Consider the following 14,307-nt stretch of genomic DNA (forward strand, 5'->3'; position numbering starts at 1 on the left):
GAGGGTGCAAGGCCAGGGAACAAGTCCAGCCAGGCCTTCCCATCAGGCCCCCACCCCAGTCCACCCTGAGACCCCTAAATGGCCTCATCAGGGGGAGCAACCAGGCCCACCGGCCCTGGGAGGTAGGGCTGGGCCCTCCCCCTGGTCCATGTTAGGCCAGCCTACACCGTCCCCATCCCCCTCCCAAAAGAGGGTGGACAGGACCAGGTCCCAGGCCTGGGAGACTGCCTGGCTGCAGGGCCCCGCCCCATCCCACCCCCTTTCCCCAGTCCCTGGGCCAGCCAGCCCCCTCCCTCCCCTAATCACTGCTGCTTTCCAACATTTTTTTGCCTTATATGGCAAAGCTCTGGGAACTAGGCCTGCTGCAGCCAGCTCACAAGGAGGAGGGGAGCTGGGAGGAGGGAGGAGACCCCCCCAAAGAGCTGGGGTGTGGCCCGCCTCCCCACATCCGGTCGCCCCCCCATCCAGGACTCAGAGATGACTCAGCTTGGCTAGAATGAGGCTGAGACTTGGGGGGTGGGCCTGCGCCGTTCCAAAGAAAGAACTTCGGCTCTTGGGACCTGCCCTCTGAGTGGCTGCAGGCACCCAAGTCTTGGTCCCCTCACTTTCTTGGGTTCAGCAAGGGCCATTCCAGGGCTGCAGGGATAACTGGAATGCCTCTCAATTCTGAAGAACAGAAGAATCATCCCTTTCCTCCCCCTGTTCGACATCACCCCCAAGTCACCCGTTCTGGTGCCTGCCCTCCCAAGCAGCCCCTATCTTGAGAAAGAACTGGATGCTGCAGCAGGCCGGGTCAATGCCAGCGTCTCCAGTCCAGTGACACAGACACTGGGCTGGCACAGCGCACGCTGGAACATGTACCAAGCAACTCCTGCGTGCTGCACGCAGAAAAGCAAGGCCTACATGGAAGCCAGAGTTTGGCCCAAGATGAACAGAAAAGTTGGCCTCCAAGTAGTCTACAATCCAGGTCCCTCAGTCAACCACGCCCAATTCACAGGGGGTGCAGTTTTGCTAACTATGCCCAAGTTAGCGTAGTTTAGCTAAATATGCCCCCAAATTCCCTGCGGTGGGGGAAGATCTAAGCTGGGGGTTGGAGCTATCTCCGATGGGCGACCCATCCTCCAGGGGCAGAAAGAACCCAGAGCCCTAGACAATGGAACACACGAGCTCCAATCCACACTTGAGAATCAAAGGGGTTTCTGAAGGCCAGAGGGCCCTCTTTAAACCGCTGTAAGGGGAGAGCCCGGGCCGCCTCCTCCTCCGGGATGGGACTCAGGGCGAGGAGCCTGCCCAGTGCCCGACCTCCCAGGCCCTCTTCCACCGCGAGCACAGCAGCGGGGGCGCGGCCTGTGGAGGATGTGAGCTCAGCCTGGGCGCGGGCCAGCCGGGGCGCAGCGGGAGGGGGTGCGTAGCGGTTTGCATGCCCGGCCGGCCAGGCAGCCCGCGCGCCTTTGTTCTCCAGGCCCGCGTGGAGCAGAGCAGCCGGGGGCCTCGGGAGTTGCGCCGCGGCCCAGAGGGGGGTGGTTTAGGGAGTCCGCAAAGAAGGGGATCGAAGGACGTATGGAGTCCCAGCCCCCGCCCGCCCGCCCGCCCGCGCTTCAGGGCGCCAGCACCCTCACCTATGGACACCAGTTTGATGCTCTCGCGGTCCAGGAACTCAAGCGCCACCGACACATTCTCGAGCTGCATCTGGCGGAAAGTGGGCCGCTGGTTGTGCTTGCGGTGCATCTTCTTCTGGCTGAGCACCTCGAGCAGCGCGATGAGCCGCAGCCCGTCGCTCAGGTCCGTCTGCAGGTTGCCGATGCGCTTGCTCACGCACTTCAGGTGCTCGTTGCACCAGCGCGTAAACGTGTTCTGCTGGATCTTCTTCCACGGCGCGTCCTCCGCCAGGTCCTTCTCTGTGGCCGGCATATCTGCGTCCCGCGTGTCAGCGCCGCCGCCCGGAGCAGCGCTCGCCAAGCTCTGGCCCGCCCGAGAGTGGGAGCTACTCATTTTGAGGCGCGAGAAGCCGGGGGGCGGTGCTGCACCCTCGGTGAGGGGACGGCCCTTTAATTAAAGTCGCAGGCACCTCGGCGCGCGGGAGGCGAGGCAGGGAGCAGAGGTTGCACTGCGGAGAGAGCGAGCCCTTTAAATGCGGGGCGGAGGGCGGGGCCAGGGGCGGGCCTCCTGTGGGGATGGGCCGTGGGGTGGGGCTTCGGGGGCGCGCCTGCCCCACCCCGCCCCGCCCGTTGGAATGCCCCCACTAGGCCCCCAGCTTCGGCTGATCAGACGCTAAACCCGGACTCCGGGATGGGTCGCTGGGCCCTGGAGTGGGCAAGGATGCTCCCAGATCCGCGGCCTCGCGTCGGCGCTACAGGAAACGCGCCCCAGAGCGAGAAAAGGCTGAGCAGTGTCTGGTGCGGGATTGCTTGGCCTGCAGCCGGCGGGCTTTACGAGGGACTTTCCTTCCCCGAGGCCCCTGAGGGGAGTGGGGTGGCTCTCGTCCCTAAGTCACTTGGGCTCCTCCCCGTCCCTGCACATCCCTATGCCCTGCCATCGTCCCCCTTCCCACGGCCGCAGGGCCTAGGGTTCCCCGGACGCATCCCCGTCAGCCTGCCCGGCAGCGGCGGGAAGGGGCAGACCCCAAGAGCGAACCCTTGGAGAGCGCCGGCCCCCGGCCAGGCACTGCCGAGAGCGCTTTGTGTGCGCATCACCTGGGAAGGGGCTGCGGGTCAAGGCCTGCGCCTACGCGGGCCCCGCAGACCCCCTGGCACGGGCCCGCCTTCCCAGTCTGTAGTGCCCTCGCCCGCGCACCTGCGTCCGCTGCTTTCCACCGCCTCCCTCTCTGCTTCCCTCCACCTGGGAGGAAATGGGGCACTGGGCCAGGAGGTCGCCGGCACTCCAGAAGCAAGCAGCCTTCGAAGGGGCCCAGGCATGCCAATGGGTACGCCAGTGGGCGCGGGCAGAGGGCGCTGTGCAATGCGTGTAGAGACGACGTGTGCCCGCCTAACCCTTGATGCCGTTCACCCAGGGCACTGGTGGGGGCTGAATTGGGGCGTCCTCTCCGGTCGGAATGGCCCCTGAGCCCAGCGTGGCCTGGCAGGGGGCAGACTGGAATGGCATCCCAGACCCAGAGGGGCCTGCTCAGAGGTTCCCATAAGGCTTGTAAGGCTCTGAGCACCTGGGGCTGGGTGGGCTTCAGGTGTGGTGGCAGGTGCAGAGGAGGCCTGGGGGATTGTGTCCCCAGATCAGTGGGGGCTATTCACTCAAAATTTTCTGGTAGATAACTCGAGATGGTGCAGAGGCTGCTGTGCTGAGATGGGGACCGGGGCCAGGGGACTGTTGGGGACGCTGACTGCTAACCTCTTCAGTCAGAAGAAGCCAGTCTGCCTATGGCTTCCTCCCCAGCTCTGCACTCCCTCCCTCTTAGTCCTGGGTACCTCTCGTTTCCGGAATGTTTCCTCCTCTATGTGTTTTTTTTTCTAGGAAGGCAGGTCTGTGTCCCTCCTGCTTAATTCTAGTAGTAATTAGTTTATCTGCTAAAGACCAGTGAGAGGAGGAGGCCTTGGGTTGGCCAGCACGTCATGCCCAAATATGGTTGACTCCTGTCGCCCTGGGTGTCTACAAGACATGTGGTGGGGCTGTGATCTGCCCAGCACATTCGCTTCGGGGCTGCCTGTGGCCCCACTGGTTTTTCCCACTAGTGGTGGTGGTAGGGTGGGCAAATGGCATTTTCTAGTACCGAGGCCAACCCCTGTAAATTGGCCCCTCTCCTGATCACTTGGAGACACACCAGCACCAAGTGCACCTCCGAGTCTGGGAGCTGGGTGGAGGTGGAAGGGGGGCTGGGAAGGGGGATGCCATACCGACGCCTCCCTCCCCGGCCCCATTCAAGATGGACTTGAAGTTGTCCTTCCGGTCCTCCTGTCCCGCTGGAAAGCAAGTTCCCAGGCATGGAATTCCATCAAGAATTGACTCTCCACTAAGGACCATTAAGCTGGGTTGTCTGGGCTCATTCCTTAATCTTCAGAGCTCAGGGAAACTGAGTCAGAGTGACCAGTAGTCAACTGCAGCAGAAAGGGTGTCAGCAGGTGGGTGTCCTGTCTTCCAGCCCTAGCTTTTCCCTATTTAGAGGAAACAAGGAATGGGCGTGTAGAGGATACTTGTCCCTAGGAGGACATAGTATTACCACCAGATGTCGCCCGATCCCAAAGCCCCCAGATCGGGCAGTCCTGGGAAGCCAAAATCCAGCTCTTTCATATTTTCCCTTATTTGGAGTAGATTCTTGGATGCTAGACACACCCCGCCCACCACACAACCCCTGGCCCTCAGACCCCAGGCCAGACCCTCCCACTGCGAGGTAGAGCCCAAGCCCAGAGGCCTTTCAGCTGAATCCCTAAGGAGCCATTTCCAGGCCTGAGTAGCCAGGGGGCGCCGGAGGGAAGGAAGCCGCAGATTGGCAAGGTGAGAAGAGACCTGTGCTGGCAAGTCCAGGTTCGGCAGGTGAGGTCGCCCATTCCCAAGCTCCCACCTTGACAGTGCAGCTTGGACCACTTACAAATGGGTCTGCCAGTGGATTTTCACCTACTTTGCCTGGCCCCAGGTGGCATGGGAATCTGGGGACATTGTTGGTCTCATTCTGGCTGGCGGTGCGAATCCAGCTCAGAGCCAGCCTGTGATAGGGCCCAGGGCCCAGCCAAGGAACCTGGCCTGGCCTCATCCTCATCATGGCCCCGATGGAGTACAGCAGCCCCAGAGCCAGCTCCCCTGTGCCCAAAGCAGCTGGTGCGCTGTGGACTCGAACCAGCAAGGCACAAGCTGTCCCTCTCCCAGTGGGCACACTGACTGAGAAGTGTCCTTCCAGGTGGCCACTCGCCCTAAGTCCACACAAGTTCTTGTTGTCAGGGCCCTTCTCTCTCAGATAGGCATGCAGTGGTCCGTTCATGGGCACCCATGCAGTCATCAGTCTCCTGCCAAGTGCCCAGACACCCTGTCTCTCAGGGACCCCCATGGCCTCAGGCTCCCACACTCGTGGGCACAGACACGGCTCGTGAGTCAACTAGGGGAGACATTCTCTGGACACCCACTCCCAGATGCCAGAGGCGCCTCCATCTGCTCACGCACCCCGGCTGAGCCTGGCCAGGACCTGGGCGCGAGCTGGAGCCTGAGTTCTCCGGCCTCACTGCCCGCCTTCTCCAACCCCGCCCTCGGCCGACCAGGAGCGCGGCGACCCTACCGGCCGCGGAGACCTCACCTGCTGTCCCTGAGGGCGACCGGTGACCGCGGGGTGGCGCCCGGATTGCTTTCGCGCCCGCGCCAGGCGCCTCGGGGTTCCGTCGGCGTCCGCTGTGCGCCGCGCGCCTCCACGCGAATGGGCAACCGCCGCCGCCCGCCTTCTTGTTGGCTGCACCCCCGCCCCGCGCCCGCCCCGCGCCCGCCCCGGCCCGGCCCGGCGAGAAAGCCTTAATTGGTAAAATTGCCCAGGAGCCTGGGACGGGTGCGGGAGGGAGGGTGCGGGGGCGCGCCTTGAGCTCCAGCGACCCGCCGCCGGGAGACACCGCCCCTCGAGATGAGCTCACCGCCAGCGAGGGCTGCCAGGCCCTGGGGGAGGGGGGACTTAGCGAGGAGTCGTCTCCAGCGCCCGCAGGGTCTACAGGGCCCACGTCTAGGCCCAATCACAAGGATGCTGCATGTCTGAGTCTGGGGGAGCCAAGCACACCCCAGGTGGAAAGGCCCAGGACCAAGACCACCTTCTCCAAGGAGCCACCCTGGGGTGGGGCAACAGGTTGTTGCAGGTGTTTGCTGGGTACCTACCTCAGCCAGGGGCCCGGGACTGGACTGCAGGGCTCCAAGCCCTGGGATGAACCCGACTGCCACAGATCGAGTCCTGCCAGGTCTGGCCTGGAGTGGGCAGCAGAAACAGCACCGCTCAGGGGTAGTCCCAGAGCCTGGGAGTGTGCAGCAGAGTGCAGCTAAAGAGCCAAGTGTCTGTGAACATGGTGGCCACAGCCACGCCCTGGCACTGCCAGGCTCTCTTCCTCTTCTACAGGTCCATTTCCTGGTAGCTTCAGATTCAGCTCAAATGTCACTTCCTTGGGGAAAGTGGCATCAAGCAGTGCTGTGTAACATCTTGCCTACGACCCCCAATAAGAACTACAGTTGCCACTGTGACCTCCTGAAACAAAAGTTTTACAAAACGATACTTTCCCTTACTACCGGCAAAGAGTAGGCTGCTGTTTTCAATTTTATTCCAAAGAGGGAAGGCCCGAAGGGAGGGAGGGAGGGAGGAAGGGAGTCTGGTCGCACCTGCTAAGTTAGTTCTGCAAGCCCCAGTTTAACACTGTGGCGAGGCACTGGTTGCCCTCTCTGTCTTGCTGCCTGTGCTGGCAATGACATTTCACACCTGATGCCCTGAGGAAACCTCGCAACAGTCAGGCCCAGGGTCTCGTCTCTAGCCGCTCCATCCAGTGTGTGCCCCGATAGGGAGGCCACTTGCTAGATGAGCTCAGGCCCAAGAGGTAGCTGTACTGGGGTTCACAGCAAGGCTATCCCTCAAGCAGAGAAGCCTGCCCACCCACAGGCACCGTAACAGGTGGAGGGAGCATGAAACAGGAAGTGGCTGCTTGGCTGCATCTCAAGACCCCCACTATGTTTGAACCCTTTCTTTGCACTCCTGCCCCTCCACACTCTAAATAGAAGCCATTCTTTGTGTCTACTTTCTCCAGGTTGCAGTGGAGACAGCGGTTTCTCTTCTTTTCTTTTCTTCTCTTTTTTTTTTTTTTTTTTTTTGAGATGGAGTCTCACTGTCACCAGGCTGGAGTACAATCTCGGCTCACTGCAACCTCCGCCTCCTGGGTTTAAGAGATTCTCCTGCCTCAGCCTCCCGAGTAGCTGGGACTACAGGCACATGCCACCAAGCCCAGCTAATTTTTGTATTTTTAGTAGAGACAGGATTTCACCATGTTGGCCTGGACGGTCTCAATCTCTTGACCTCGTGACCCACCTGCCTTGACCTCCCAAAGTGCTGGGATTATGGGTGTGAGCCATTGTGCCTGGCCTAAGGGACAAGGGTTTCTATAGCAACAGCCTTTCCCTGGTGAAGATATTAAAAACTAAAGACATCTCCTTACATTGATGATGTTGGAAAACTGGAATTGGCTTCATTCCTGCTGCAAGGTAGGCTGAATCTCCAATCAGCGACACCAACAGTAACAAGACGAAGCAGTGTTCTAGGGTATGAGTAGACTTTTCGTTACCTAGCTATTCACTATCGAAGATTGATTGTGACAATCTTCAAGACATTAATTTTCACAGTAATCATGACTTTTTGTGTTTGACCATCTGAGCAGATGTTTCAAAGCATTTGAGTACAAGTCAAAACCCAAAAGATCTTTAATATCCTTGAAGCAAAAGTTAAGTATTGTTTAGTATTAAGAAGATTCTGGCCGGGCGCGGTGGCTCAAGCCTGTAATCCCAGCACTGTGGGAGGCCGAGGCGGGTGGATCACGAGGTCAAAAGATCGAGACCATCCTGGTCAACATGGTGAAACCCCGTCTCTACTAAAAAACTACAAAAAATCAGCTGGGCCTGGTGGCGCATGCCTGTAATCCCAGCTACTCAGGAGGCTGAGGCAGGAGAATTGCCTGAACCAGGCGGTGGAGGTTGCGGTGAGCCGAGATCGCGCCATTGCACTCCAGCCTGGGTAACAAGAGCGAAACTCCGTCTCAAAAAAAAAAAAAAAAAACATTGAAAAAAAAAAAAAGAAGATTCTGATCTTAAAGAAAACATTGGCCGGGCATGGTGGCTCACACCTATAATCCTAGCACTGTGGGAGGCCAAGGCAGGCGGATCAACTGAGCCCAGGAGTTTGAGACTAACCTAGGCAACATAGCAAGACACTGTCTCTACCAAAAATGTAAAAATTATCTGGGCACGGTGACGTACACTGGTAGTCTCAGCTGCTCAGGAGGTTGAGGTGGGAGGATTGCTTAAGCCCAGGAGTTGGAGGCTGCAGTAAGCTATAATTTCACCACTGCACTCCAGCCTGGACCACACAGTGAAACCCTGTCACTAAAAAATAATGAAATAAGGCCGGGCGCGGTGGCTCACGCCTGTAATCCCAGCACTTTGGGAGGCCGAGGCGGGTGGATCACGAGGTCAACAGATCGAGACCATCCTGGTCAACATGGTGAAACCCCGTCTCTACTAAAAATACAAAACATTAGCTGGGCATGGTGGCGTGTGCCTGTAATCCCAGCTACTAGGGAGGCTGAGGCAGGAGAATTGCCTGAACCCGGGAGGCGGAGGTTGCGGTGAGCCGAGATCGCGCCATTGCACTCCAGCCTGGGTAACAAGAGCGAAACTCCGTCTCAAAAAAAAAAAAAATAATAATAATAATAATAATAATAATAATGAAATAAGCCAGGCATGATGGCTCACACCTGTAAGCGGGCGGATCACAAGGTCAGGAGTTCAAGACCAGCCTGGGCAAGATAGTGAAACCCCATCTATACTAAAAATACAAAAATTAGCCAGGCACAGTGGCAGGTGCCTGTAATCCCAGCTATTCTGGGGGCTGAGGCAGGATAATCGCTTGAATCCAGGCCGCAGAGGTTGCAGTGAGCCGAGATTGTACCACTGAACTCCAGCCTGGGTGATAAGAGTGATACTCTGTATCAAATAATAATAATAATAAATTAAAAAAATAATTTTAACAGCTCAGTGAACGATCATCTACTTGTCTGTAGATACTGAGGAATGTTTCCATGTTGATATTTTTTCCTTGCAACTCAATCATGTTGGGATTGCAAGTTCTACAACACATACTGCTTGCAAGCCATTCTATCTGTAAGGAGTGACTCAGTGTTCTTATTCTTGACTTAGAATTGGTTGCACCCCGATGTTTCCTCTGCCTGCACTTCCCAGGAGGAACCCCCTGGAGACCCTCAGATGTTCCTGTACACACCCTTCCCAGACCCTCTGACGACTGCAAATCCAACCCTACCCTTGGCAGGGAACTCTCTGAGGCTGGGCCACAGCCATCCAGGTGATCATGTTCCATGAATGAATTGCTGTGCTTGGGGCTCTTGGACAAGCCTCCCCTGATCGTGGGGCCCTGACTCTTCCTGTACAAGTGGTCTGGAGTGGAGCTGCACTGCAGTGGGGCCAGACTGAAGCTGCAGGTACAAACAGGGTGTGTGCAGGAGGACCATCACAGTTCAGCTTCCTTGTACCATCTGTGGTGGGACCTGATTGTGTGGCAAAAGGGTGGGACATAAAAAGCAGAATGCCAAGGCAGGTGCAGAACGGTTGGGGGGGTGCTCCTTAGGGAGAAGGCAAATCTAGAATTCCTTGACCTCATAAGGAAACAGCTTGGATCTGCATGGGGAGGGGTGGCATGGGGGAGGATGGAGCAGCGCTTAGTACACAGAGGCCTCTGGGAGAGGGGCCAGGATTGCAGAAGGCTTGCAGAGGTGCTGGGGAATCTGATTTTGTCAAAACTAAAAAATCCATGAGGCAGCCTCTGAGTAGCCCAGAGTCCAAACTGCCATCTGTCCCCTGAGCTCTGAAAGATGAGGTGCAAGCCCCGGCCCTACCCAAGGCTCTCCTGCTGCACACTGCCAGGCACCGTCTTCATGGACACACACTTCTTCTCATATTTCTGGGGGCAGAGCGGGGCCACAGCAACAGCGGTTCCTCTTTGTTAGGGTCTTTGTGTGTATTCAAAACAGGGCCCCATCTCATTACTCCCCCAGCTGTTGACCTTTTCTAACCCCATGGGCAAACCTACATGGACGACTGGTCTGTGATCCTCACCAGTTGGGTCAGCCATTCTGGACATGACCAGAGTCCTCCCCTCTTCTTACCTTGTCACCAGCCCTCATCTGTGAGACCATGGATGGCATGTCACCTCTTCATGCTCCCAGTTTGGGGCCTGCCCAGTGAGGGGCACACTAGCTGGTCCCATATACCCTCAGCTGGTTTTGTTTAGAATACGAATGTCACAGCTGTACGAGATGGCTCATGCCTGTAATCCCAGCACTTTGAGGGGCCAAGCCGGGCTGATCAGTTGCGGTCAGGGTTTGAGACCAGCCTGGCCAACATGGTGAAACCCCATTTCTACTAAAAGTACAAAAAGTAGCCAGGTGTGGTGGCACGCGATTGTACTCCCAGCTACTAGGGAGGCTGACACAGGAGAATCACTTGAACCTGGTAGGTGGAGGCTACAGAGAGCCAAGATCGCACCACTGCACTCCAGCTTGGGTGACAGAGCGAGACTCTGTCTCAAAAAAAAAAAAAAAAAAAAAAAAGAATATCACCTCTTTTCCATTCTCCGTAGGACAGCCCTTATCTGATCAAGGCCCTGGGAATCCTAGCCACAGTCCAGGCTCCTGAGCAGGCCTTGGCAGCCCTTCCATAGCTCGACACCCACGTCTGCCCCCTGCCGGGCTACGCTGGGCTCAGGGGCCATTCCGACAGGAGAGGAAGCCCCACTTCAGCTCCCGCCAGTGCCCCGGGTGAATGAACGGCATGAAGCGTTAGGCACACGTCATCTCTGCACACATCGCACGGCGCCCTCTGCCCGCGCCCACTGGCGTGCTCGTTGGCTTGCCCGGGCCCCTTCGAAGGCTGCTTGCTCCTGGAGTGCCGGCGGCCTACTGGCCCAGTGCCCCATTTCCTCCCGGGAGGAGCGAGGGAGGAGAAAGGGAAGCAGAGACGGAGGCGGTGGGAAGCAGCGGGCATGTGCACGGGCGACAGCCCTGCAGACTGGGAAGGCGGGCCCGTGGCAGGGGGTCTTCGGGGACCGCGTAGGCGCGGGCCTTGCCCCGCAGCCGCTTCCCGAGGGATGCGCACACAAAGCGCCCTCAGGAGTGCCTGACCCGGGGCCGGCGCTCCCTTAGGGTTCAGACCCTTCCCGCCGCTGCGGGGGCGGCCGACCCGGATGTGATCGGGGAATCCTAGGCCCTGGGGCCCCGGGAAGGGAGACGAGGGCGGGGAGAATGCACGGACGGTGGGGAGCCCAAGTGATTTAGGGCCCAGAGCCACCCCTAGCGCCCACTTAGGCCGCTCTCACTTCCCGGCCGGCAGATGCCCGATCTCAGGCGCGCAAGCCGCGCCCCTCTCTCCCGACTGGCTCACGAACGCCTCAAGGTGACGTCTAAGCTCCCAGCCGCACCGCCCAGACTCCCGCGCGGGCCCCACCCCCCAGAGCTCCAGGCGTTAGTGACGTACGGGCTCGCGGTCCCGCTCACTCCCACCGCGAGACCTTTTGCTCCCCGCCTGAGCGGGCCCCGCCCCCTCCATCGCTAGCCAATCCGTGTGTTTGTGACGTTAAGCTTGCGGCCCCGCCCACTCCCACCGCGAGACCGATTCCCATCGCCCTGACTCCCGGCGCGGGCCCCGCCCCCTCCTCCGCTAGCCAATCCGTGCGTTTATGACGTTTGGGCTCACGGCCCCAGCCTCCCAGCTCTCAAGGCCCGGCCGGTCTGAGCCTGCTTCTCCCGCCGTTAGGCCCCGCCCCGCACAGCGCGCGCAGCCTGCGGAGCCCGCGACCGTGACGAGACAGAGATTTGGCTGTGACGCGAGCGCGACCGCTCCCGAGGCGCTCGTGCCGCCCCCGCCGTGATCCTCGGCAGCCGCTGCTCGGCCGATTTTGGCAGGGGCCCGGCTTCCGCCCGCGCCCGCACCCGCCATGGACGACTACGCGGGTCTTTCGGATACCGAGCTGGCCGCCGTGCTGCGCCAGTACAACATCCCTCACGGGCCAGTTGTCGGTAAGCGGCGGGGAGGAAGGACCTGCCCCCAGGCCCCCTCCCCGCGCTCTGCCCCGCGCCCTCCCCGCCACCCTAGCCGCGCGCCTTCCCAGGCTCGCCGCCCTGACCGCCCCGTGTCCGGCCAGGGTCTACTCGTAAGCTTTACGAGAAGAAGATCTTCGAGTACGAGACCCAGAGGCGGCGGCTCTCGCCCCCCAGCTCGTCCGCCGCCTCCTTCTCCTATCGATTTTCTGGTGAGAGCCTCGCCTATGGGGACCGGGCCTGGGATGCGGGGAGGACGGGGTCTCGAGGGTGTGGCAGGGGCGCCGGTCCAGAGCGGCACCGGGGAGAGGGGAGGGAAGCCTGGGGGGCAAACAGTTCTGTCACCTCCTTTGAATCCAGACTTGAATTCGGCGTCAGTGGATTCAGATATGTATGATCTTCCCAAGAAAGAGGACGCCTTACTCTACCAGAGCAAGGGTAAGGCAGGGGTGGGGTGGGCACGCTGGCACCTTCACCTGACTGCGTCAGGGACCCAGCTCACAGGGAGGACCTGAGACCTCAGCCCCAACCACTCCAGCAGCCTTAGGAGGGAGAAACTGTCACAGGTCCCGAAAGAGATTCAGATTAGGGCCAGCAGGCCAGGAGGGGCACACCGATGCCCCCTCTGCTACCGCTGCCCCCCTTCCCAAGGCTACAATGACGACTACTATGAAGAGAGCTACTTAACTACCAGGACTTATGGGGAGCCCGACTCTGCGGGCCAGTCCAGGGGCTTCCGCCAGTCTGCGACTTCACTCCCAGATGCTGACACTTTCCACCACCAGGTGAGCTGGCTGGCAGGCGCCCTGTACTTGGGTACAATCTAGGGGATGGTGTCTGTGTTTGGATAAATCTAGGGGGCCACTGGATACAAATGGTGGCTCCTGGGCCTCTGGGGAGACTCTGGCTCAGCAGATGCCTGTTTGGCCAGGTCCCTACTTTGGGGAGCCATCAGAACTATGACTAGAGCACCCTGGTCTGCAGTCTAGGCTTAAGCTCTTCCTGAGAGTCCTGGGGGCAAAAGGGAATAGTGGGGCATGAGCACAAGTGGCAAGGCCCCACAAATAAAAGGCTGAACACCAAGAGCCATTCGGGAGGGTGTGGGTCCCTGGCCTCTAACCAAAGGTCAGAGGGCACCAGCTGGGGAAGTTTGGACTGACGGATATGACAGGGCCAAGATGGCCCTGCCAGTCAGTCCACTCACCCTTACTCTCTTCTGCAGGTGCGTGATGACAATCTTTTGTCGTCTTCTGAAGAGGAGTGCAAGGATAGGTACGTAGAGGGCAGGCCCAGGAACAGGGGCTGGTTCTGCACCCAGGCTCCTGGCCCACCTGCTCCCCTCTTTTGCCTCAGGGAACGCCCCATGTACGGCCGGGACAGTGCCTACCAGAGCATCGCGCACTACCGCCCTGTTTCAGCCTCCAGGAGCTCCCTGGGCCTGTCCTATTATCCTACCTCCTCCTCCACCTCTTCTGTGTCCTCATCTTCATCTTCTCCTTCATGGCTTACCCGCCGAGCCATCCGGCCAGAAAAGCATGCTCCTGGGGCTGGGCTGGGCCACGATCGCCAGGTCCCGCTCTGGGGCCAGCTGCTGCTTTTCCTGGTGTTTGCAATCTTCCTCTTCTTTGTTTACTACTTCATGCAGGCCGAGGAAGGCAACCCCTTCTGGAGGGAGCCCTGAGGGTCTGGCCTTCAGAGCCAGTTCTTCTGGGGAAGTCCTGGCTGACTGCCTTAGCAGTGGGGGTGGGGGTGGGGGCTTTTGTGTGTGTTCTCGCTTTGGGGGTGCTGGCCTAGCCCAGAGTAGTGCTTGCTCCCCTGCCTTGTCCCACCAGGGAGGCAGCAGACTCAGGCCCTCCATGGTCTGGGGGACCTGGGTGCGCTTTCCTCTCCAGCCTCCTGGCCCTGCTTGCCTGTAACCCTTAGGGTCCAGGAGGGCAAGGCCTCGCTCCATCAGAGGAGAACATGGTTATTGTTGTCATGCATGCCTCCTTTTAGTTGTCATCTTGTTGAGGGGATTAACTGAAGGCCACCATGACTTTGTTTTCGTGGACACACAATAAAAACCCCATTTATTTTTAATGTGTTGGCTCTTCCTGGAGGAGAGGGTTGGGTTCCCATGGCAAGGGCCTCTGGGTCTTGGGGCTCAAGGATTGCCAACTGGCCTTGCTGGGTCTGCATTTTTGCTTTGGTCTGGGGATAGGAATCAACTGCTACCCAGAGATGTTTGTGTTTTGTTTGGGAGTTTTATTCCCCAACTCATTCCCCAAAGCACGTGTAACTGCTTATACATATAATTGTGGTACAACAAGGTATATACCGAGAACCCACTTGGAAATTCAGGCAAAGCTGCATGCACGCTACCAGCAGTCTGCGGGTGTTTTAACTGGAAAAAGCTGAAGTCCACCCCATTGTCCAAGGGCATGTGGACGGAAAGAAGATGAGGGCGTCTCACTGGCAGATCATTCTCGGCTCCTGGAACTGCTGCTTGTTTAACATGGGAGAAAAGCTCCAAAGGCCCCATCATCCCTGGGTG

General features: G+C 58.9%; 2 protein-coding genes across 4 annotated transcripts in view; one reads left to right on the forward strand and one right to left on the reverse strand.

Annotated features, from left to right (window-relative positions):
- Nucleotides 1-9,631, reverse strand: part of FLNA (filamin A) — a 29,452-nt gene extending 19,821 nt beyond the window's left edge. For 2 of the 3 annotated variants that reach the window (XM_032265269.1, XM_032265268.1), the window contains exons 1-2: nucleotides 5,234-5,372; nucleotides 1,620-2,107 (exon numbers count right to left, since the gene is read on the reverse strand). In XM_032265269.1, coding sequence (XP_032121160.1) covers nucleotides 1,620-1,992 — 373 coding nt within the window. In that variant the 5' untranslated portion in view covers nucleotides 1,993-2,107; nucleotides 5,234-5,372. Of the gene's footprint in view, nucleotides 1-1,619; nucleotides 2,108-5,233; nucleotides 5,373-9,597 lie in introns of those variants that run through there. The other variant, XM_032265270.1, reaches the window with a different exon arrangement.
- Nucleotides 9,632-11,420: 1,789 nt separating this feature from the next.
- EMD (emerin) lies at nucleotides 11,421-13,853 on the forward strand. The gene is made up of 6 exons (XM_032265272.1): nucleotides 11,421-11,753; nucleotides 11,879-11,986; nucleotides 12,135-12,212; nucleotides 12,426-12,559; nucleotides 12,997-13,046; nucleotides 13,128-13,853. Exons 1-6 carry the CDS (start codon nucleotides 11,672-11,674, stop codon nucleotides 13,453-13,455), a joined length of 780 nt encoding a protein of 259 aa, XP_032121163.1. The 5' UTR covers nucleotides 11,421-11,671; the 3' UTR covers nucleotides 13,456-13,853.
- The last annotated feature ends 454 nt before the right edge of the window (nucleotides 13,854-14,307 follow it).

This window comes from Sapajus apella, unplaced genomic scaffold, assembly GCF_009761245.1.
Source record: "Sapajus apella isolate SASKATOON/1434 unplaced genomic scaffold, GSC_monkey_1.0 scaffold149, whole genome shotgun sequence".
NCBI lineage: Eukaryota > Metazoa > Chordata > Mammalia > Primates > Cebidae > Sapajus > Sapajus apella.